Source organism: Choloepus didactylus, chromosome 19 (assembly GCF_015220235.1).
Source record: "Choloepus didactylus isolate mChoDid1 chromosome 19, mChoDid1.pri, whole genome shotgun sequence".
In the NCBI taxonomy this organism is placed as follows: Eukaryota; Metazoa; Chordata; class Mammalia; order Pilosa; family Megalonychidae; genus Choloepus; species Choloepus didactylus.
In genome coordinates this window covers 16747501-16772431 of record NC_051325.1, presented here as the reverse complement: position 1 = coordinate 16772431, position 24931 = coordinate 16747501, and the positions used below count along the sequence as shown (strand labels likewise).

General features: G+C 41.1%; 1 protein-coding gene across 1 annotated transcript in view; it reads left to right on the top strand.

Moving 5' to 3' along the window:
• The window catches only part of PCSK2 (proprotein convertase subtilisin/kexin type 2), a 262301-nt gene that overhangs the window by 129144 nt on the left and 108226 nt on the right, over window positions 1-24931 (top strand). Inside the window, exon 3 of the mRNA XM_037811924.1 lies at window positions 23466-23579. Within this exon, the coding sequence (XP_037667852.1) occupies window positions 23466-23579 (114 nt within the window). The remainder of the gene's footprint in view (window positions 1-23465; window positions 23580-24931) is intronic.

The following is a 24931-nucleotide window of genomic DNA, read 5'->3' as shown; positions in this document are numbered from 1 at the left end:
AACACTTCTTTGTGAAAAGAAGGGATGGATTTTATATAAACTGTCATACAGCAAATAATTCAGCTTCTCTATTCTCCCACCAAGATCCCTCTTCAGCCTCCAGCTATCAATTATCTGCTGTTTCTCTGTGGACCTTCCTGTCTTCCAACACTAAAATGTCTTCTCGAGTCATGAGCCATTCAGCTCTGGCCCCAATTTGCATGCCCTTGACTGTAAACCATATCCTTACAGGTACTTGACCTGCCCCTTTGGAGGACAGCTTAGTGTCCACCCACTGTTATTTGGGCACTTCTCATGGGGGTCTCACTACCCATTCCAGGAAGCCAATCAACATGTTCACCCAACAAGAGTGGGTCTTTCCTTGAATGTGGGGGAAGGAGTTTCTTCTACTAAGAAAAATGAGATTGTTCCTGATCATTATTCCAAAACAAAGTCATTTATTTCCTTGAGAACCCAGAGCTTCCCTAAGCAAAAATGTGATATACACATTTGTCTCTGTCTCCACTCCATCCAGTGATATTGGTGGATCCTTCCAATTTAGGGTATGGTGAAAGCACAACTAATCAGCATTTTACAATGTGTATGAGTAAAACTTTTTAACTATATAAGCAACTCACGTTCGTCATTGAGATTTGGAAAATACAAAAAAGAACAAAAAGGAAAGTAAAATTTATTCATCTCCTTTATTTTATTTTAAGTGTATGTACTTAAAAAACAAAAATTTCCCCCTTTCTTTCCTCCACTATCATCCTTTAAAGGTAGCCAGTATTTGCCATTATCTTCCTGGTGTGTTTTTTTTTTCCCACTTCTAACCATACATATGTACATACACACACAGTTATTGTGCTGGTAGTTTTTAGAAAAATAGGATAATGCTATACATATTTCTCATAATTTGAAACTTACTGCCTAACCATAAAACATGGACTACTATTCATTCATTTTAATAACTGTGCTGTATTTCATGATGTTTCTAATAATGGACATGTAGTTTCCTCCCCTCTCTGCCCCTCCCCTTTTTAAACATAGACATTTTCCAATGAACATTCTTATTCCTACAGCTCTACTTTTCAGCATGTAAAATGCTCCTAGATAGATAAAGTCACAACAGATATTTTAGTTCTAGGGTGTCTATTCTCCTTAGAATCCAGAATCTATGCCATGAAGATTTACCAAATCACAGAAAACTTTTGGAGTAAATACAACTTTACCCTATCAAAATAGAAAAACATAACCTACTCTGATATAAAATGCAGTATGCAATGCCACATGTATCAGTCAGCTATGACCACAAAAGTGCTGCATAATAAACTGCTAAAATTCAGTGGCAGACACGATAAGCATTTGTTTCTCTTCTGCACATCTGTGGGTTTTCTGGAGCAACTCTGCTTTAAGCTACAAGGTGAAAATCTGCAGGTCAGTAGGGACAGCTCTGTGTCCCATGTCTTTTATTCTTTGGGGCCCAGCAGGCTATTCCGGGCATGTTCCACTCATGGCAATGGCTAAAATGCAAGAGGTCAACTGTGCTGGAGCATCTCTACCCTTTGTTCAGGTCAATTCCGTTAGCATCTCAGAGGTCAAATCAAGTCACATGGTCGTGTGAGTAAATCCATATCACAAACAGCATAGTCCAGAATGGTAAAAGTTTCTGAAACAGACCTTGGAAGACTTTTTTCCAAATGGGTCAGCATCTGGGACACTCAGTGATACCCTCCTCGTCTGAGTATCAGCATTTGCAGTCCACCCCAAGAGCCAGGTTTACACAACTCCAGCTACCTGGGCATGATGCTTCTCAGATCTGACATCACCTTAACTGTCTTCCTCTGGACACAGTATTTGCCAGTGCCCTCCGGAAAGTGGGCTCCAGAAGTGGACAGCTCGTGTGGCAGCAGTTGTCTCACCAGATGCATCAACACCTGGCCTTCCCTTCAGCTGGGACTCTCCTCTTCTAAAGCAGCCAGAGTTTGAATTTACTTTTTTCTTCCACATTGATCTGGTGGTCAGCAAAAACCCAACACTCTCTTTATGGCAGTTTTTCTCTCTCCTGTAGTTGTGCAATTGATTTTTTTTTTTAACCCAAGAACAGCATGTTACATTTAGTTGGGCTGTAAAATTTTGTTGGATTGATTTAAGCCAATAAGCGTAACCTATTACCATCCTCTGGGGCATTGATTCTGCATCCATGGACTAGCTGTTTTTCTTGGATTTGTGTGATGCATCAGCTATTGATTGCAAGATTAAACAGAACCAAGCTCTGGTTACCCTACTCTTTTCAGAGTAAAAGTTAGGACTAAGTTAGGACCTCTTCATCAGCACTTTGCTGACTGAGTGTTCTGGTTTTTTTTTTTCCTGAAGAATTCTGGGTGCTCTGTATCTCCATCAAACTTCCTTCACAGATATCTTTAGAAGAACTTGTCAATAATCGGCCTCACTTACCCTGCATAATCAGTTCCCTTCCTGCATGTCATGGGCAGAATAGTGTCCCCACACAGACAGCCATGTCCTAATTTCCAGAACCTGTGAACATGGTGGGTTATATGGCACATGACATTAAAGTCACAGATGGAGTTAAGGTTGCTGATCATCTGACTTTAACATAGGGAGATTATTCTGGATTATCCAGGTGGGCCCACTGTAATTACACAGGTCCTTAAAAGTGGAAGAGGGAAGCAAAAGGGAGGTCAGAGTGTTGCAATGAAAACTTGACCCATTGTTACTGGCTTTGAAGATGGTAGAAGGGGGCCATAAGCCAAAGAATGTGGGCAGCCTCTAGAAGCTAGAGAAAGGTAGGAAATGATTCTTGCCTTGAGCCTCCAGAAGGAACGAAGCCCTTGCCAACACTGATTTTAACCTGGTGAGACCCACTGCAGACTTCTGACATCCAGACTGTAAGAGAATAAATTTGTGTTTTAAGCCTCTAAGATTGAGGTGACTTGTTACAGTAGCCATAGAAAACTAAGACACTGCAGATTGAAAAGCTGGTTTTCCCCAGCATTTCTAGAGGGCAGATCTAAGCACATGGCTGGCTCTATACCTTCCAGAGTCCTAGGAATGAGCAGATTCATCCTTTTCTTCATTTGTTCGGCTGGGATTCATTAAGACCCCATCACTGGATATGCTGTGCTTAAATAGAAGCATGTGACGAATCAATGGCTCTAACCTTTGTCCCTTATTGGTGATTTGTTATTCACGGGCTATCTTAGTTGACATATGAATTACTCTCCAGCTGCCTGTTGCTGAGGGATACACAGTTACCAGCTCCCAAATATTTCAAGCATGTGCTAACTGCAATCTCTGCACACGTTTTCTTTCCACCCTGTCAAACTGGAGCTGTTCCATTGGCAACTAATGAAATACCAATAAGAAGAAAGAATTGACAAGGCGTTGCTGTTGACAGAGGGGCTCACCTTTCAGAAAGATTAAAAATAGATGCTCTTTAGGAAGGAAGAAATGAGGAAGTGAATCTTCCCTCTTCTTTTATGTGGTCCTACTCTGAAAATCAAACTTTCTCCAGGGTTTGTTAGCTTACAAAAGGAGACTGTGAATTTCCAAGAATCCATTTATATTCTGTAGCAGACGGCTTTTTCATCTGTCTGTTAAAGAAATAACACTGTAACCTTTTTCATAGCCGATGAATGGTGAATGTATACCTCCATGCTGAAGGCATGTCATGCATAAAGAATGTATCTAGAGAAACAAACAACTTTGAGAGAGTTTACTCAAGTGCCCTCTCACCTCCTTTGCCTTAATGGCCCCTCTTCTGAAGGCATCCAATTCTAAGCACCTGCTCACCTGTTACTTGCAGTAGCTCTTCTTCCTGGCTGGGCAGAAAATGAACTTTTCCATTAACTCCCATCCCTTCCTTGCACCAAGCTCAATAGCATCATAGGAAAAAAAAAAAAAAAAAGCTTCTAATTGATGGATTCATGAACAAATGTTGGTAAGCAATGACACCTGGATGTGTTGCCCTTCCCGGGAGATCTGCTTTCCAAATCTTTTTTGAGAGATGTAATCAACCTGGATAAGGACTGCTCAGAATTAAAGCTTAACTCTTTAAGTGTAGAGATTCAATTGGATCTCCTGCCCCTGCTCTAGACTGGCCTGTGCTCAGGGAGGTGACTTGGGTCACTGGAAGCTTCCTTTGTGCTCTTAAGCCACACCATTTGGAGTGCCACCCAAAATGCTGCCCTGCTGCCACTCTCACATAGGAAAAGGACTCCAAAGACCTATTGTTCATAACAACTGTGACCAGTCATGTTTGTAGTATGTTTCACAATTCCTAATGAGGGAAGATTATTCCATGTGACCCTGTGATGTCAAGCGCTCCATCCTCTCCATACTTTATGTTAAGGGTCAGCACACTTTTTCTGCTAAGGGCCAGATAGGTATTTTAGGCTTTGCGGGCCATACGGTTTCTGTTGCAGTGACTCCACTCTGCCATTGTAGCATGAAAACAGTCATCAGTAGTATGTGAACAAATGGTGTAGCCATGTTCACAGTGATCTTTGTTTACAAAAAAACAGACAATGGGCCAGATTTGCTGACCCCTGACCTAGATGAAGAAAAACATGACTCGGGGAATTTGAGGGACCTACCTCAGAACACAGGCAAATAAGAAACAAAGCACACAAGTAGCAGAACCCAGTCCTTCTGAGCCCAAATCTAGAGCTCATTCACCCCACCACCCTGTGTTTAGACCATGGTTTTTAGGACCCAGTAGAATTGTGACTTTGGATCAAATCATCCACACTCTTTCCACCCCCACTTTCCCCATGCACATCTGTGAGGCCGGAGCTGGATGGGGTACCATCACTGGCTGTGCCTCTGGGAAGGTAACCCACTTGATGCTATTAGCTCTTCCAAATGGCGCTTGCCAGCCCCAGACAACATAATTGCAAGAAACCGTAACACATCTTCACCCACATTCACCCCTTACTTCCAAGAGTATGTGACTAGGCCCTCCATCCAGCACAGAAGGGTAACTAGGCATCCCAGACACACAGACACACAGCATCCTCCTTCTGGTTCACCAGCAGAGCTGGAAAATGCACCCACACCCTAACGGGGGGCTTTGCAGCAGGTGAAGCTTTTAGAAGCTGGGTCCCCGTGCCGTGCTGGAGCCATTCATCCCCAGCTGGGGCATAACACCTTCTCTGTGGGCCCTGCTGGCCTCTCTTCACCTCTCACCCCTGATGCCTTCCCAGGGAATTAGACTGGGCCGGTTAGATGTGAGGTGCTTGGTGGCCACAGCCAGAATGGAGGAGAGGTGGAGCCTTCACTTGGCTCCTTTGCCTTTCCCCCTGATCCCCCTGATCCTCCTCCCTTCCTCACTTTGGGGAGCCTCCTCTGTGAGATTGAGGTTCCTCTGCCACGTGGTCCAAACAGGCTCTCAGGAGAACCACACTGCAACTGAGCCTTGCTCGGCCTCTTTTCCATACTCATCTCCCACAAGAACTTCAGGCAGAGAATCAAGTTACTTTGGCCAAGGATTGTAGTCAAGGGTTCCTGCCTTCCTTGAAAATATTCTCTTGTGTGCACCCCAGTCCAGCCATCCCTTCCTCAACATTTCATATGCAATCCCCAAACTCCAACTCCTAATATTCCCCCACCATTCTGGGAACAAGAGCAAGAAGGAGATTGAGATCCTGCTAAAGCCCTACCCTGACCACAACACACACATCCGGACAAACATGGGAGCTAGAATTTTACTCTCTCAGGGCAGTAATACATGTCAGTGCCTTTTGCACTCCACTCCACTCAAAGCATCCTTTGATCCCTCCCTAATTGCATTGATTTATCTCATGGTATACCTTGTATACAAGGCTTTAGATGATAGATAGCAATTTGTTAATAGTTTGTCACTGAAATGCAATGACTGGAACTGTGGCCAAAGGCGTGCAGCCACATCCTCTCTCCTCAATTGATCTCCATTCTTGCAAGATGGGCAAACCTCTTTAAATGAGGGCAATCAATACGGTGCATTAAGCAATAATTGTGGCTTTATTCGGTGTCTTTTGAAAAGTTAAGCCCTGTGATTTGCCTATAATTGGGCTTTCCAAAAAGTCTCGCCTGCCTGCTCAAGAAGAAAATTAACTCTCTTGTTCCAACATCCCTGTTTGGATCTTGACAACCGGGGCCCACAGCTGGAGACAAATCAGACAAACGACAACATCTGAGTCCAGGAGTGGCCTCCTCCTTCCGTGAGTTGTGTTCAGCTCATCAACCCAGACCCTGAGATAATACACCACCTTGGAAAGGCCAAGTCAAAAAGAAATGGAGATGTGCTTTTCCTGCCAATGAGGGGAGTGCTTCTCTATTCAGGACACACGTGGGAATGGACTCCAGTTGGTTTCCTTCCTATGCTTAATTCCGTTTGTGCTCAATTAGCTGAAAGCAAGGAGAATTAATCAAAGCATTCTGGGCTGCTTTGGAATCAGAGGAGCCCGGCTGGAGATCGGATGGAAGAAGGGAAGGTTCCATCCCATGACTGCAACATTGGTAATAATTATTACCAATTGCTCGCATTTACTGAGCACATCCTATGTGCCAGGAACCCATGTGCATGATCTCATTGGATCTTCACAATTGCCCACATAGGTGGGGACAGAGAGGCAGCATGGAACAGCAGGTCAGTGGTCAGGCCCAGCAGCTCCATGGTTGGGAGTTGAACCCTGGCTCGACCCTTTGCTAGCTATGTGACTTTTAACAGTCACTTCTTGTCTTTCTGCCTTCATTCGCAGCCCCTCATGCAGCTGTTGTGAACAGTAACTGAGAAGAGGCACAAATTGTCTCCTCGATAAATGTTTGGCACTCTCGAGGCTCACCCTGTTTTGCAGGTGCATAATTGTGCATAATTGAGCATAATTAGTTTTGCTAGCCAGCCGGAGATCTCGCAGCTGATGAGCATCAAGTACATGGAACCTGTAACTCATATCCACCTAGCCCAAAAGCCAACCTCTCCATCGTAACACTATGCTGCCTCTTTCCCACATTTTATACTAATATTGTGCCTAAGTAGAAGTCGAGTAATATTCTATTCTTCATGAGATGAATGATACCCAATGCAATCCATTTTTATTTTCCCCTGTGGCTCAAAGTTTAAAACCAAAGCACCCCCCATGTTTCTGGCATTTTCTGAAACGGAGAACAGATCCGCTCCTCCTGCTTGCTCCCCACCTCTGTGAGCACACACCCGAAGTGACTCAGACCCTCATCCTCCCTGGGAGAGTAACAATGACAAGAATAAGCAGGCGAGGGGCCAGAAAGGGCTTCTGACTTCAACCCCCAAAGCCTCCCATGGATGTTCTAGCTAAAGCGTTGGGTAAGACATTTCTGACCCAGATGTTTTTGTTTTAACTTATCAGAAAAAAAAAAAAACCCTCTGCCCACACAATAAAGGCTAGGTAACTTACAATGCCTTCTAAGAGGTTTTTAATAAATAAAAGATCCATATTCATTGGGAGGTCTTATTACATTCTTGATATTCCTCTCCCCCCTCTTCGATCTGGTCACCAGCTAGTGCTAAGTGAATATGGGGAGATGGTTTTCTATTGCATATATGGAATATAGTTTCCTACAGATTGGAATTTTTTCTCTTCCAGAAAGAGCAGTCTTTTGAAATTTTGAGACATAGATGCTCTTTATCCCTTGCTCTTATCTATGGTTTAATTTGATTCCAGACTTTATCCTACGTTATGTCAGGATGGGGTAAAGAGAGATGACAGAGGAGCAGAGGAGCCTCTAGCACAAGAGCTCTCAGTTTGGCTGCTCATTGGAATCACCTGGGAGCCTGAAGAACCACTGACGCCAGGGCTCCACCCCAGCAGAGTTTGTCCTGATCATCGGGGTTTTTACAAGCTCCCCAGGTGATCCTGCCTTGCAGCTCCCAGGTGGTGCCTTGCATCCAGGGTCAGGACTCTGTTTTGCAGGCAAGGGTATCTTTGGCTACATCACAAAGCCAAAGGAGATCCTGGAGCTCAGCTCCTCCAAGGTTCCCAAGCCCTGGATGCACCACTCAGTCATCCAGGGAGCTCTTGAAATACAGGTTCCTGGTGGCACCCCTGACCCACTGAATCAGAAAGGCTGTATTTAGTTTCCTGGCTGCTAAAACAAATCACATGCAATGGGTTGGCTTAAACAAAGGGAATTTATTGGCTGGCAGTTTTGAGGCTAGGAGAAGTCCAAAATTTAGTCCAAAAGGCAATGCTTTCTCCCTGGAGACTGTAGCATTCTGAGGCTGGCTGCCGGTGATCCTTGGCCCTGGGCTTTTCTGCCACATGGTGGCATCTTCTCCTTTCTCTTCTGGGTCCCATTGACTTCCAGCTCCTGGCTCCTCCCCGTTGCTTCTCTCTCTGTGGCCTTCCCTATAAGGCCTCCAGTAATAGGATTAAGACTCATCCTGATTCAGCTGGGCCACACCTTAACTGAAATAACCTCATCAAAAGGTCTTATTTATAATGGGTTCACACCCACAGGAATGGGTTAAGAGTAAGAACATGTTTTGATGGGGTACATAACTCCAAGCCACCCCAAGCTGCATTAGGGTGGCTGAGAGCCATAGTTCTTGAAAGTTTTTCACACTCTCTCACATTATTGGTGAGCATATTGGTACAAACTTCCTGGACGGTATTTGGCAATAATTGTCCTGTGAACATTTAAAATTACATACCCCTCAACTCAGCAATCCTGCTACTTATAATTTGTACGGATGATACACTTGAGAAGCATCACCACAATGAGTATGTGTGTGAAAATGTTCACTGCAGCACAGTGTTTAACTGCAAAATAACAAAAACAAAGTATGCAGCCAACACGAGTGTCCTCTAATAGGTGACAAGGTCATTAAATTTTGCTCGACCCATATGATGGAATAATATGCAGCTGTTAAAAGGGAATAAGAGATTTTATTAAGAACTGTATATGTCAGCATGATCTTTTTGTAGTACATTTAAAAGAGGGACTAGCGGGAGGCGGGGCAAGATGGCAGACTGGTGAGCTGTATGTTTTAGTTACTCCTCCAGGAAAGTAGGTAAAAAGCCAGGAACTGCGTGGACTGGACACCACAGAGCAATCTGTCTTTGGGCATACTTCATACAACACTCATGAAAACGTGGAACTGCTGAGATCAGCGAAATCTGTAAGTTTTTGCGGCCAGGGGACCCGCGCCCCTCCCTGCCAGGCTCAGTCCCGGGGGAGGAGGGGCTGTCAGCTCCAGGAAGGAGAAGGGAGAATTGCAGTGGCTGCTCTCATCGGAAACTCATTCTACTGATTCAAACTCCAACCATAGATAGACTGAGGCCAGACACCAGAGACTCTGAGAGCAGCCAGCCCAGCAGAGAGGAGACGGGCATAGAAGGAAAACAACACGAGAAGCTCCAAAGTTAAAGCAGAGGATTTTTGGAGTTCTGGTGAACACAGAAAGGGGAAGGGCGGAGATCAGGCCTTGAGGCGCATATGCAAATCCCGAAGCAAGGCTGATCTCTCTGCCCAGGGCACCTTTCCTTAATGGCCCTGGTTGCTTTGTCTATTAGCATTTCAATAACCCATTAGATCTCTGAGGAGGGCCGTTTTTTTTTTTTTTTTTTTTTTTTTTTTAAATCCTTTTTGCTTTTTCTAAAACAATTACTCTAAGAAGCTCAATACAGAAAGCTTCAAAGAATTGAAATTTGGGCACGTCAAGTCAAGAGCAGAAATAAGAGAGCTCTGAGACAAAAGGCAATAATCCAGTGGCTGAGAAAATTCACTAAACAACACAACTTCCCAAGAAAAGGGGGGTGTCCGCTCACAGCCACCATCCTGGTGGACAGGAAACACTCCTGCCCATCGCCAGCCCCATAGCCCAGAGCTGCCCCAGACAACCCAGTGTGACAGAAGTGCTTCAAATAACAGGCACACACCACAAAACTGGGCGTGGACATTAGCCTTCCCTGCAACCTCAGCTGAATGTCCCAGAGCTGGGAAGGGGGAGCAGTGTGAATTAACAGAGCCCCATTCAGCCATCATTTGAGCAGACTGGGAGCCTCCCAACACAGCCCAGCAGCCCAGAACTGCCCTGGGGGGACGGCACTCACCTGTGACATAGCACAGTCATCCCTCAACAGAGGACCCGGGGTGCACAGCCTGGAAGAGGGGCCCACTTGCAAGTCTCAGGAGCCATACGCCAATACCAAAGACTTGTGGGTCAGTGGCAGAGACAAACTGTGGCAGGACTGAACTGAAGGATTAGACTATTGCAGTAGCTTTAAAACTCTAGGATCATCAGGGAGATTTGATTGTTAGGGCCACCCCCCCTCCCCGACTGCCCAGAAACACGCCCCACATACAGGGCAGGCAACACCAACTACACACGCAAGCTTGGGACACCAATTGGGCCCCACAAGACTCACTCCCCCACTCACCAAAAAGGCTAAGCAGGGGAGATCTGGCTTGTGGAGAACAGGTGGCTCGTGGACGCCACCTGCTGGTTAGTTAGAGAAAGTGTACTCCACGAAGCTGTAGATCTGATAAATTAGAGATAAGGACTTCAACTGGTCTACAAACCCTAAAAGAACCCTATCAAGGACAGCAAATGCCACGAGGCCAAAAACAACAGAAAATTATAAAGCATATGAAAAAACCAGACGATATGGATAACCCAAGCCCAAGCACCCAAATCAAAAGACCAGAAGAGACACACCTAGAGCAGCTACTCAAAGAACTAAAGATGAACAATGAGACCCTAGTACGGGATATGAAGGAAATCAAGAAGACCCTAGAAGAGCATAAAGAAGACATTGCAAGACTAAATAAAAAAATGGATGATCTTATGGAAATTAAAGAAACTGTTGACCAAATTAAAAAGATTCTGGACACTCATAGTACAAGACTAGAGGAAGTTGAACAACGAATCAGTGACCTGGAAGATGACAGAATGGAAAATGAAAGCATAAAAGAAAGAATGGGGAAAAAAATTGAAAAACTCGAAATGGACCTCAGGGATATGATAGATAATATGAAGCGTCCGAATATAAGACTCATTGGTGTCCCAGAAGGGGAAGAAAAGGGTAAAGGTCTAGGAAGAGTATTCAAAGAAATTGTTGGGGAAAACTTCCCAAATCTTCTAAACAACATAAATACACAAATCATAAATGCTCAGCGAACTCCAAATAGAATAAATCCAAAAAAACCCACTCCGAGACATATACTGATCACACTGTCAAACATAGAAGAGAAGGAGCAAGTTCTGAAAGCAGCAAGAGAAAAGCAATTCACCACATACAAAGGAAACAGCATAAGACTAAGTAGTGACTACTCAGCAGCCACCATGGAGGCGAGAAGGCAATGGCACGATATATTTAAAATTCTGAGAGAGAGGAATTTCCAGCCAAGAATACTTTATCCAGCAAAGCTCTCCTTCAAATTTGAGGGAGAGCTTAAATTTTTCACAGACAAAGAAATGCTGAGAGAATTTGCTAACAAGAGACCTGCCCTACTGGAGATACTAAAGGGAGCCCTACAGACAGAGAAACAAAGACAGGACAGAGAGACTTGGAGAAAGGTTCAGTACTAAAGAGATTCGGTATGGGTACAATAAAGGATATTAATAGAGAGAGGGAAAAATATGGCAAACATAATCCAAAGGATAAGATGGCCAATTCAAGAAATGCCTTCACGGTTTTAACGTTGAATGTAAATGGATTAAACTCCCCAATTAAAAGATATAGATTCGCAGAATGGATCAAAAAAAATGAACCATCAATATGTTGCATACAAGAGACTCATCTTAGACACAGGGACACAAAGAAATTGAAAGTGAAAGGATGGAAAAAAATATTTCATGCAAGCTACAGCCAAAAGAAAGCAGGTGTAGCAATATTAATCTCAGATAAAATAAACTTCAAATGCAGGGATGTTTTGAGAGACAAAGAAGGCCACTACATACTAATAAAAGGGGCAATTCAGCAAGAAGAAATAACAATCGTAAATGTCTATGCACCCAATCAAGGTGCCACAAAATACATGAGAGAAACATTGGCAAAACTAAAGGAAGCAATTGATGTTTCCACAATAATTGTGGGAGACTTCAACACATCACTCTCTCCTATAGATAGATCAACCAGACAGAAGACCAATAAGGAAATTGAAAACCTAAACAATCTGATAAATGAATTAGATTTAACAGACATCTACAGGACATTACATCCCAAATCACCAGGATACACATACTTTTCTAGTGCTCACGGAACTTTCTCCAGAATAGATCATATGCTGGGACATAAAACAAGCCTCAATAAATTTAAAAAGATTGAAATTATTCAAAGCACATTCTCTGACCACAATGGAATACAATTAGAAGTCAATAACCATCAGAGACTTAGAAAATTCACAAATACCTGGAGGTTAAACAACACACTCCTAAACAATCAGTGGGTTAAAGAAGAAATAGCAAGAGAAATTGCTAAATATATAGAGACGAATGAAAATGAGAACACAACATACCAAAACCTATGGGATGCAGCAAAAGCAGTGCTAAGGGGGAAATTTATAGCACTAAACGCATATATTAAAAAGGAAGAAAGAGCCAAAATCAAAGAACTAATGGATCAACTGAAGAAGCTAGAAAATGAACAGCAAACCAATCCTAAACCAAGTAGAAGAAAAGAAATAACAAGGCTTAAAGCAGAAATAAATGACATAGAGAACAAAAAAACAATAGAGAGGATAAATATCACCAAAAGTTGGTTCTTTGAGAAGATAAACAAGATTGACAAGCCCCTAGCTAGACTGACAAAATCAAAAAGAGAGAAGACCCATATAAACAAAATAATGAATGAAAAAGGTGACATAACTGCAGATCCTGAAGAAATTAAAAAAATTATAAGAGGATATTATGAACAATTGTATGGCAACAAACTGGATAATGTAGAAGAAATGGACAATTTCCTGGAAACATATGAACAACCTAGACTGACCAGAGAAGAAATAGAAGACCTCAACCAACCCATCACAAGCAAAGAGATCCAATCAGTCATCAAAAATCTTCCCACAAATAAATGCCCAGGGCCAGATGGCTTCACAGGGGAATTCTACCAAACTTTCCAGAAAGAACTGACACCAATCTTACTCAAACTCTTTCAAAACATTGAAAAAAATGGAACACTACCTAACTCATTTTATGAAGCTAACATCATTCTAATACCAAAACCAGGCAAAGACGCTACAAAAAAGGAAAACTACCGGCCAATCTCCCTAATGAATATAGATGCAAAAATCCTCAACAAAATACTTGCAAATCGAATCCAAAGACACATTAAAAAAATCATACACCATGACCAAGTGGGGTTCATTCCAGGCATGCAAGGATGGTTCAACATCAGAAAAACAATCAATGTATTACAACACATTAAAAACTCGAAAGGGAAAAATCAATTGATCATCTCAATAGATGCTGAAAAAGCATTTGACAAAATCCAACATCCCTTTTTGATAAAAACACTTCAAAAGGTAGGAATTGAAGGAAACTTCCTCAACATGATAAAGAGCATATATGAAAAACCCACAGCCAGCATAGTACTCAATGGTGAGAGACTGAAAGCCTTCCCTCTAAGATCAGGAACAAGACAAGGATGCCCACTGTCACCACTGTTATTCAACATTGTGCTGGAAGTGCTAGCCAGGGCAATCCGGCAAGACAAAGAAATAAAAGGCATCCAAATTGGAAAAGAAGAAGTAAAACTGTCATTGTTTGCAGATGATATGATCTTATATCTAGAAAACCCTGAGAAATCAACGATACACCTACTAGAGCTAATAAACAAATTTAGCAAAGTAGCGGGATACAAGATTAATGCACATAAGTCAGTAATGTTTCTATATGCTAGAAATGAACAAACTGAAGAGACACTCAAGAAAAAGATACCATTTTCAATAGCAACTAAAAAAATCAAGTACCTAGGAATAAACTTAACCAAAGATGTAAAAGACCTATACAAAGAAAACTACATAACTCTACTAAAAGAAATAGAAGGGGACCTTAAAAGATGGAAAAATATTCCATGTTCATGGATAGGAAGGCTAAATGTCATTAAGATGTCAATTCTACCCAAACTCATCTACAGATTCAATGCAATCCCAATCAAAATTCCAACAACCTACTTTGCAGACTTGGAAAAGCTAGTTATCAAATTTATTTGGAAAGGGAAGATGCCTCGAATTGCTAAAGACACTCTAAAAAAGAAAAACGAAGTGGGAGGACTTACACTCCCTGACTTTGAAGCTTATTATAAAGCCACAGTTGCCAAGACAGCATGGTACTGGCACAAAGATAGACATATAGATCAATGGAATCGAATTGAGAATTCAGAGATAGACCCTCAGATCTATGGCTGACTGATCTTTGATAAGGCCCCCAAAGTCACCGAACTGAGCCATAATGGTCTTTTCAACAAATGGGGCTGGGAGAGTTGGATATCCATATCCAAAAGAATGAAAGAGGACCCCTACCTCACCCCCTACACAAAAATTAACTCAAAATGGACCAAAGATCTCAATATAAAAGAAAGTACCATAAAACTCCTAGAAGATAATGTAGGAAAACATCTTCAAGACCTTGTATTAGGAGGCCACTTCCTAGACTTTACACCCAAGCACAAGCAACAAAAGAGAAAATAGATAAATGGGAACTCCTCAAGCTTAGAAGTTTCTGCACCTCAAAGGAATTTCTCAAAAAGGTAAAGAGGCAGCCAACTCAATGGGAAAAAATTTTTGGAAACCATGTATCTGACAAAAGACTGATATCTTGCATATACAAAGAAATCCTACAACTCAATGACAATAGTACAGACAGCCCAATTATAAAATGGGCAAAAGATATGAAAAGACAGTTCTCTGAAGAGGAAATACAAATGACCAAGAAACACATGAAAAAATGTTCAGCTTCACTAGCTATTAGAGAGATGCAAATTAAGACCACAATGAGATACCATCTAACACCGGTTAGAATGGCTGCCATTAAACAAACAGGAAACTACAAATGCTGGAGGGGATGTGGAGAAATTGGAACTCTTATTCATTGTTGGTGGGACTGTATAATGGTTCAGCCACTCTGGAAGTCAGTCTGGCAGTTCCTTAGAAAACTAGATATAGAGCTACCATTCGATCCAGCGATTGCACTCCTCGGTATATACCCGGAAGATCGGAAAGCAGTGACACGAACAGATATCTGCACGCCAATGTTCATAGCAGCATTATTCACAATTGCCAAGAGATGGAAACAACCCAAATGTCCTTCAGCAGATGAGTGGATAAATAAAATGTGGTATATACACACGATGGAATACTACGCGGCAGTAAGAAGGAACGATCTGGTGAAACATATGACAACATGGATGAACCTTGAAGACATAATGCTGAGCGAAATAACCCAGACACAAAAAGAGAAATATTATATGCTACCACTAATGTGAACTTTGAAAAATGTAAAACAAATGGTTTATAATGTAGAATGTAGGGGAACTAGCAGTAGAGAGCAATTAAGGAAGGGGGAACAATAATCCAGGAAGAACAGATAAGCTATTTAACGTTCTGGGGATGCCCAGAAATGACTATGGTCTGTTAATTTCTGATGGTTGTAGTAGGAACAAGTTCACTGAAATGTTGCTATATTATGTAACTTTCTTGGGGTAAAGTAGGAACATGTTGGAAGTTAAGCAGTTATCTTAGGTTAGTTGTCTTTTTCTTACTCCCTTGCTATGGTCTCTTTGAAATGAAATGCTCTTTTATTGTATGTTTGTTTTCTTTTGAACTTTTTTTTTCATACAGGTGATTTGGAAAAAAAGAAGGGAAAGTTAAAAAAAAAAAAAAAAAAAAAAAAAAAAAGAAAAAAGACAAACAAGGGAAAAAAAAAAAAAAAAAAAAAGATGTAGTGCCCCCTTGAGGAGCCTGTGGAGAATGCAGGGGTATTCGCCTACCCCACCTCCATGGTTGCTAACATGACCACAGACATAGGGGACTGGTGGTTTGATGGGTTGAGCCCTCTACCATAAATTTTACCCTTGGGAAGACGGTTGCTGCAAAGGAGAGGCTAGGCCTCCCTGTATTTGTGCCTAAGAGTCTCCTCCTGAATGCCTCTTTGTTGCTCAGATGTGGCCCTCTCTCTCTGGCTAAGCCAACTTGAAAGGTGAAATCACTGCCCTCCCCCCTACGTGGGATCAGACACCCAGGGAAGTGAATCTCCCTGGCAACGTGGAATATGACTCCCAGGGAGGAATGTAGACCTGGCACCGTGGGACGGAGAACATCTTCTTGACCAAAAGGGGGATGTGAAAGGAAATGAAATAAGCTTCAGTGGCAGAGAGATTCCAAAAGGAGCCGAGAGGTCACTCTGGTGGGCACTCTTATGCACACTTTAGACAACCCTTTTTAGGTTCTAAAGAATTGGGGTAGCTGGTGGTGGATACCTGAAACTATCAAACTACAACCCAGAACCCATGAATCTCGAAGACAGTTGTATAAAAATGTAGCTTATGAGGGGTGACAATGGGATTGGGAAAGCCATAAGGACCAAACACCACTTTGTCTAGTTTATGGATGGATGTGTAGAAAAGTAGGGGAAGGAAACAAACAGACAAAGGTACCCAGTGTTCTTTTTTACTTCAATTGCTCTTTTTCACTCTAATTATTATTCTTGTTATTTTTGTGTGTGTGCTAATGAAGGTGTCAGGGATTGATTTAGGTGATGAATGTACAACTATGTAATGGTACTGTAAACAATCGAAAGTACAATTTGTTTTGTATGACTGCGTGGTATGTGAATATATCTCAATAAAATGATGATTAAAAAAAAAAAAAAACAAAAAAAAAACTCATAGAGTCAGAATCTAGAATATAGGTTACAGGGAAGGGTTGGGAGCAGAGAATGGGGAGTTAATACTTAAATTGTACAGAATTTCTGTTTGGGTTGATTGTAAAGTTTTGGTAATGAATGGTGGTGATGGTAGTGCCACATTGTGAATGTAATTAATAGCACTGAATTATATATGTGAAAGTGGCTAAAAGGGGAAATTTTAGGTTGTTTATATGTTATTAGAATAAAATTTTTTTAAAAAGTTGAAAAAAAAAAAAAAAAAAAAGTAAATGAGGGAGGATATAGGATGTTTTGAGTGTTCTCTTTTACTTTTATTTTTATTCTTATTTTCATTTTTATTTTTTGGAGTAATGAAAATGTTCAAAAATTGTGGTGTTGAATGTACAACTATATGATGAAACTGTGAACAATTGTACACTTTAAATGACTGTATGGTATGTGAATATATTTCAATAAAATTACATTAAAAAAAAAAAAAAAAAAAAGAGGGACTAGCAAATATTATGTATGTTATAATATATGATATCTATATAAAGATATAACATACATACTATAGGGATATATAAATTAAATGTTTTCTCTGCTGGTTGTATAATGTAATATACATATATAGATATAGCAGGTATTATATATCAATATTATCGGTATGGATATGGATATAGATATCGGTATAGGAATAGATATAGATATAGATATAGGAATAGACATAGACATAGATAAAGATATAGATATAGATATAGATATAGATATAGATATAGACAGACTTCCCGATTCCCCATCCCTTGCTTTTTCTACTAAATCACATTGTGTTCACCCATGACTGTCTCAGTTCACCTATTAGGAACTCCAGCCCAGGGGTGGGGCAAATTTGGAGATGGTGAGAAAAGTTCCACTTTGATTAACTGCCCAAAATTTTGCCATCAGAAAATCTGAAAAAAAATCATGCATCATCAATTCTAAAATGCATCATTTTTGCATGCATCCTACAGCTGCTCTCAGCAAATGACGAGTTTGACAAAATTGTCATTATCTGAGTTGGTGCATCAAAGCTTGCAAAATAGGTGTTGCCGGCTTAGAAGAAAATCTTAAGACAACAATGGAGCACCCTTGCAAGAAATGTAGGCTCACCCAGGCTCGGGAAGGAGTTTTAGGAGCATCTTAACCCAGACATTTTCCTTTTTTTTTTTTTTTTTTTGAAAGTGGTTTTATATGCTAAAAGAAACCTTTGCCCAAAGAAAACTAAAACTGCTCTTTATGTACAAAATAAAGTTTTTAAATGATAACGAAGCATTGTGACATAATTTAATTCTTAGTGGTGCATGAAATAATTCTCAGTTATGCAAAAAATAATGGTGTGACCCAATCCATGGCATTGTAGATTCATAAACTCCAGTATTTCCAGCACCATATTAGTTTTGTGTTTTATGTTTCATGTTAGTTTTGTGTTTTATGTTTCTTGTCTCATGCTCATTTCAAGCTCAGATGTTCCTCGTGCCCTGTGAAGGTGGATTTTCTTTTCTTGCTCTTCTTTCTCCTGCCCCACCCCCTCCACAGTCAATGCAAATTAGCAGCTTTTTAATTATCAGCCCAGGGGAGAAGTGATCCAGCCCCAGGTCCCTAGACAGTTAGACCCCCATTTAAGCTGTCCCAGGTACTGGCAGGTTGACTGTGTTAACTACCCATGAGGAAAAGTCAATGTGGCTTGGTGGAAAGTTCACAGCATTCAGACTCGGTCAACCTGGGTGACTCCACCATGTTTTAAACTGTTGGGTAATGGCCTCGAAACAGTCATTCCTCACCCTTGTCAATACCTACCCCCCCAGCTTTGTTGAGAAGATTAAATGGAGTGATAGCACCTTGCTAACTGGAAAATTGTGTGCAGATATGCAGGGATAGTGTCTGCTTCATCCACATGCACTTGGTCAGTAGTGCATGGTAGGTGCACAAAAAACATTTGTTGACTGAGAAATTCTTAATTGAGGGGAGAGACAGAAAGGGGTGGGTGGAGTTTATCAGATGAAATTTTTGCACATTATATCAAAGGAAGGTTTAAACTCATTCATAGTTTGTGGGAATGTGAAATATGCAGCCACTGTGGAAGACAGTTTGTTGGCTCCTCAGAAAGTTAAACATAGAATTAGCATATGACCCGGCTTTTCCATGTCTAGGTATATACCCAAAAGAGTTGAAAGCAGGGACATGAACAGATATTTGCACAATGATGTTCATAGCAGCATTTATTCACAATTGCAAAAAGATGGAAGTAACTCAAGTGCCGATCAACTGATGAATGGATAAACAAATTGTGGTATATACATGCAGTGGAATATTATTCAGCCATAAAAAGGAATGGAGTTCTGATGTGACAATATGGGATGAACCCATATCATGTTGCGTGGAATAAGGCAGACACAAAAGGAGAAACACTGGATGATCTCATTGATATGAAATAATTAGAATATGTGAATTCATAGAGTCAGAAACTAGAACACAGGTTACCAAGGGCCCGGATAGGGATAAGGATTGGGGATTTAATGTTTAATTGTTACAGAATTCATACTCGAGATGATGGAAAAGTATAGTAATGGATGGTGCTGATGGTAACATAGCATTGTGAATGTAATTAACAGCACTGAATTATATATTTGAATGTAGTTAAAAGGCGGAAATTTTAGGTTGTATGTATGGCGATAGAATAAAATATTTTAGAAAACCATAGGACCATACAACACAAATAATATAAACCATAGTTATAGTACCATTATAATAATACTCCATCAGTTGTAACAAAAGTACCATATTAATGCAAGTTGTTAGTAATAGGGGGTGTTCCAGTTTGCTAGTACTGCCATAATGCAAAATACCAGAAATGGAATTGGCTTTTTTAAAGGGAGTTTATTTGGTTACAAATTTACAGTCTGAAGACCAGGAAAAGATCCAAAATAAGGCATCAGCACAAGTATACCTTCACCAAAGGAAGGCCAACGGCGTCTGGAAAACCTCTGTAAGCAGGGAAGGCACATGGCTGGCGTCTGCTGATCATGGGTTGTATTCCAGCTCCTCTCTCAGCTCCTGTGTGTTCTTCAAAATGTTGCTCTTGGGGCATTTTGTCCTCTCGTAGGTTCTCTGGAGCAAACTCTGGGCTAGCATCTCCAAAGCATTAGCAAAAGTCTGCCTTCAACGGCCATCTCCAAACTGTCACTCTCAGCTGCTCTCTGGTCCTTCTGTTTGTGAGCTCTTTTATAGGACTCCAGTGATTAAATCAAGACCCACCCTGAATGGACAGGGTTCATGGAAATAATTTAATCAAACAGTTCACCCTTAGTTGATTGAATCACATCTCCAAGGAAACACTCAATCAAAGGTTTCCAACCTAATAAACACTAATAAGTCTGCCCCCACAAGATTGCATTAAAGAACATGGCATTTTGGGGGACATATACATCCAAACCAGCACAGGGGCATATGGGAACTCTGTGTTTCCCACATGATTTTTTGTAAACCTACAACTTCTTTAATAAAAAAAAATTTTTAAGTAAAAAAAAAATTTTAAAGGAAGGTTTAAAAGTGGAACCAGAATTGTAGACTCTCTATCTGTTCACTTTAAATACAATAATACCAGTAACAAACACTCCTGCTTTCTTACATTTTTTATTTGAATAAATGTATAGGCCAATGGACCAATTTGGGGAAGCTTTCTAAATATAAGTACTAAAGTTAAATGAACATTATTCTTTGAGAAGGGGAAGAAGCCATGATTAGGTTGTATGCATATCACTGGAACCACATGTAATTGGTAATCAAGAATATTGTGGGTGAAAGGATAAAATTCAGAGGAGGAGGAAGTGAGAATAAAACTCAGAGGCCTTTTAGTTACAACCTGAGGAATAGAGTTTAGACACTAGGAAATATCTCTGATGTTAAGGGCTTTATGACACAGGATTGTTATCCTGAAATCTTCCCTGGAGGTCTTTAAAAATAGTTTATTACCTCATATCTTTGGTCACAGCAATTTCACTTATAATAGAAAACAATGTAAATGACGAATAAGAGAGAAATAGGTGGGTAAATTATGGTGCATGACTCTGTGGAATATTTAGGTAGCCATTAAAAATTAATCTGTGGCTCTGGGCCACAGATTAAAATTCTTGTAGTAGGATACTTAGTGAAGAAAGACTACACAAAATTTTACCTATAGTATGATAACTTATGTAAAAATTATGTATGAATATAAATTAGGATTGGATGAGAAGCTAGAAAAATAAAAACAGTTGAGATTATATAGTATCATTAGGGGAAAACTATTCTCCACCTTTTTGTATATAATAAGTGAAAATATATATATTTAAAAGTATTCATCTCTCTCGGAAACGTAACCATGATCTTCGCTGAGGACAGCAAAATAAACTAATAGACTCAGAAAGCCTCCTCCAGCCTTAGGATCCCTAATTTTTAGTAATGCGCAATGACAAAATTGCAGAAACTTGTCGTGCTTTTACATTCTTATGTTGCAAGGAGTAGCCTAGCCAATGCAGCCTTCCAAAGCATCACTGGTTTCCATTAAAGCTGGATTTATGGAATTAAAATTAATTTTATGGAGAATGAATTCAAGCAGCCATTTTCATTAGAGTGCACTTGGTCTAATTGAGTTTGGAGTGATGCTGTAATAGCCATTCCTGCGCTGTTATTTAAAAAGATGAAATCTGACGTGAGCCTTTTTTGTTCCTATGCTGCTGGGAAACAATCTATAGACGAGAGTTGTCAAGTGTCCACATGGAAGAGGCTCTTTCTTACAGAAGACCTTGGCAGAAGTAAAGATGTTACCGCAAAAAAATTAGTGATGCCCATGAATGCGTATATATAGTACATATATGTGGTATTTATACACCTTTAAAAAATAAATAGTGTATGTATAAACATACATAAATCATAGTTTATCCCCATTTGGTGAATATTAGTTGTGTCTTGATTTTTGCCATTATAAAAATACTAGGATGGATACCCATCTTATCCCATTCTTCCAATTATGTCACCATTTCTTTGGAAGGACATTAAAAAAAAAAAAACCTGCGCCACAGGGAATGTTCCTTGATGGAAGTTGATGGAATACCTGCAAAGAACTCACAGAGCAAAAACCATACCTAACACTCCTTCTGGTAGAGTCAGAATTTTTCTGGCAGTTGAGTCCCCTGCCTTCGTGTGTCGCTGTGGAGAGCAGAGGTGAGAAACTTCTCTCCGACAGCCTTCCTCCTCGTACCAGAGCACCAAGGAAGCAAGGGGTTTGGGGCTACACCTGAGGTCTCTTCATTTGTTCCTTCCTGCCATCATTCTTGTTTTGGATCCTCTTGTCCTACAGGATCCTAATTGATCCCAGATCAATTAGAGTTCTTCGTTGCAAGCAACAGAAATTGATTTTCTTGGAGAGAGAATTTCCAATAAAAAGAATTTATCAGAAAGACATCAGGGCTGAAGGATTAGTCCTGGGGGAGCTTCAGGGCTTGGTGACACGACCTATGCAAGGGTCTCTTACAGGGAGAATCTGGTTGAGTGAGCCTCTGAGATAAGGAGTCTCCAACAGTTCCTTCCACCCTGCATCACTTTCCCAGGATTCAAAATCCAGGGAGAGAGGTACCTGTTGAGATACCCCCTGTCTGCACCAAGAAGAGGGAGACTTTGGTTTCTTTTTAGCAGGCAGATGCCCAAAATTCCACTCCCACAAACACAGAACCCAATGAACTAGAGGTAATCCTCCCAAATGTATGGAGTGATTTGGGGAAAGAAGAAATGGACATTGGGCAGCAAAACATGAAAAGTACTAATAACAGATATCCATCACACACTCTTTTATATCTTTGCATAGTCCTTGAGTGTGTAAGTATCCAGAGACTGGCCACAGCCATTAGATGATAAATAAGATATTGCCCTGTGTGGAAGAAAGTTTTCTGATTGATGCAAAGCCTAATAATTGTTGTAGGAGCCTGCCTGAATTCACTCAGCTCAGAAGTTTCTTTTCCTTCCCAAGAGTTTGAAGTTCTATCTGACTGTCCAAAAATAAAGTGTTTGTTCATTGCAAGGACAGACTTCCATCAGTTTCTCTTCAAAGTTCCCTCGCTAGCATTCTAGAGCTTTGCTACGGGACTTCCTGGCTCTCCAGGCAGGTTTTTTGGCTGATTCCCAAATGTGATAGCGCAGTACTGTCAACAAATGTAAACGCTGGGAAGCCTTCCAGGAAAATGATCTATTCAGTTTTCACTCTCTCCCTCCCCGGATCCGCCGTCAATCGCCTTTCCTTCGTAAAAGCGGTCCATTGTTTTGTTTTATTTCACTTAACAACCCCTACCACTTTATCTTCCTCGAGAATACTTTCCTCCATCAGGTTCTTATTTTAGGGAAATAAGCTCTGAGCCATCACCAAGTCCTGTTTGTTCAGCACAAGCATCAGTAATTACTCTTGGAAAGTGATTGCAAAGTGAGAGCATGCATGAGGTAAACTTGGTTTCTGCTAGGAAAAAAGAAAGTCACATTACGTACAATAAATTTCAACTCTTGGATATTAATTCCAGAAGAGGAGTGATGGTGATCAGACTGATACTCAGTTAACACGCCAATGTTGTCATTTCAGGTAAAGATGGCCTTGCAACAGGAGGGATTTGACCGAAAAAAGCGAGGGTATAGAGACATCAATGAAATTGACATCAACATGAACGACCCTCTTTTTACAAAGCAATGGTATCTGGTAAGAGTCTCTGTGTTATTTCTAATGTTTCTCATCTTGAAACTTTGGATGAAAGGCCTGCTTCTATTTCCTCATTGTGCTGTGGGATGTTAGCCAGCGTCAAAGTCTATGAACCTCTCTGTCCCCTCCTACATGTATTGATTTTCTATCATCACCCATGCACATCACTCTCTAATCTGCCTTCTTTGAGAACTGCTAAATGGCCATGGTCTTCTAGGGTCAGCAGCTCGGATTTTCCTAGTCTTTTGCCAAATGGTGTCAGTGTGTAAGCAAAGACTTACAAATGCATGTAAAAATCAAGTCAGGGGCCTGGGAGGAGTAATCCAGGGGTCTCACCAGGCCTTTTGATGAGGAAAGGGAGGACACAATGAAATTACAGCCTAAGAGAAAGGGCCAGATGACTTCACAAAGGGACAAGCAAGACAGCTTAGAGGCTAAAGCATCAAAAGTAACCTCTATTAGTACTTCCTAAAATAATGGCAGGACACCAATGCCACAGGGCTTAATTGATGTAGTATTCAAGGCACTGAAATCCCATTTGTCTAGTGAGATAGATATTTTCTGACTCGCCAAGAGTCCCTTCTGATCCACTTGGATTTGTTGGGGTTATGCCAAAAAGGGGCTCGGTGACTCCAAGCTGACCTGAACTGCAGAGCATATTGAGGGGAAAGGGGTAACTGTGATTTATAAATGTAAATGAAATTCTCTCTCTTTTTTAAGATTAAAAGATGATAAGCAAGAGAGAAAACGAAATTGTAGTCCTTTGGACTGCTACGTTATAAGAATGCATCCCATTTCCCCACTAGGGGATTCAGAGCTTGACAATGCCTTATGTTTCTTGGCACAGATTTCTGAAATTCAGATCTGGGTCATTGAATGACCTTATATGTGTTAGTCAGGATAGGCTAGGTTTGGTGCAGTAACAAACAACCCCCACATCTCAGTGGCTTAACAAAATCAAAGCTTGTTTCTCACTCATGCTGTATGGCCGTTTCTTAATCCCTCAGGCACTGTGCTGGCCCAGGCACCTTCTCTGTTCCATCCCAATGTCTGCTTTAATGAACACCTCAGCAAGGGTAGGGGCAGGGTGCACCTGGTTCTTAAAGCTTTGCCTGGATGTGCCAGATGACACATGAGTTCACATTGCATTGGCCAACCAGTCACATGGCCATTGTAACTTCAAAGGAGGTGGAGACCTTGAGGAGCCTGTGGAGAATGCAGGGGTATTGGCCTACCCCACCTCGATGGTTGCTAACATGACCACAGACATAGGGGACTGGTGGTCTGATGGGTTGAGCCCTCTACCACAGGATTTACCCTCGGGAAGACTTTTGCTGCAAAGGAGAGGCTAG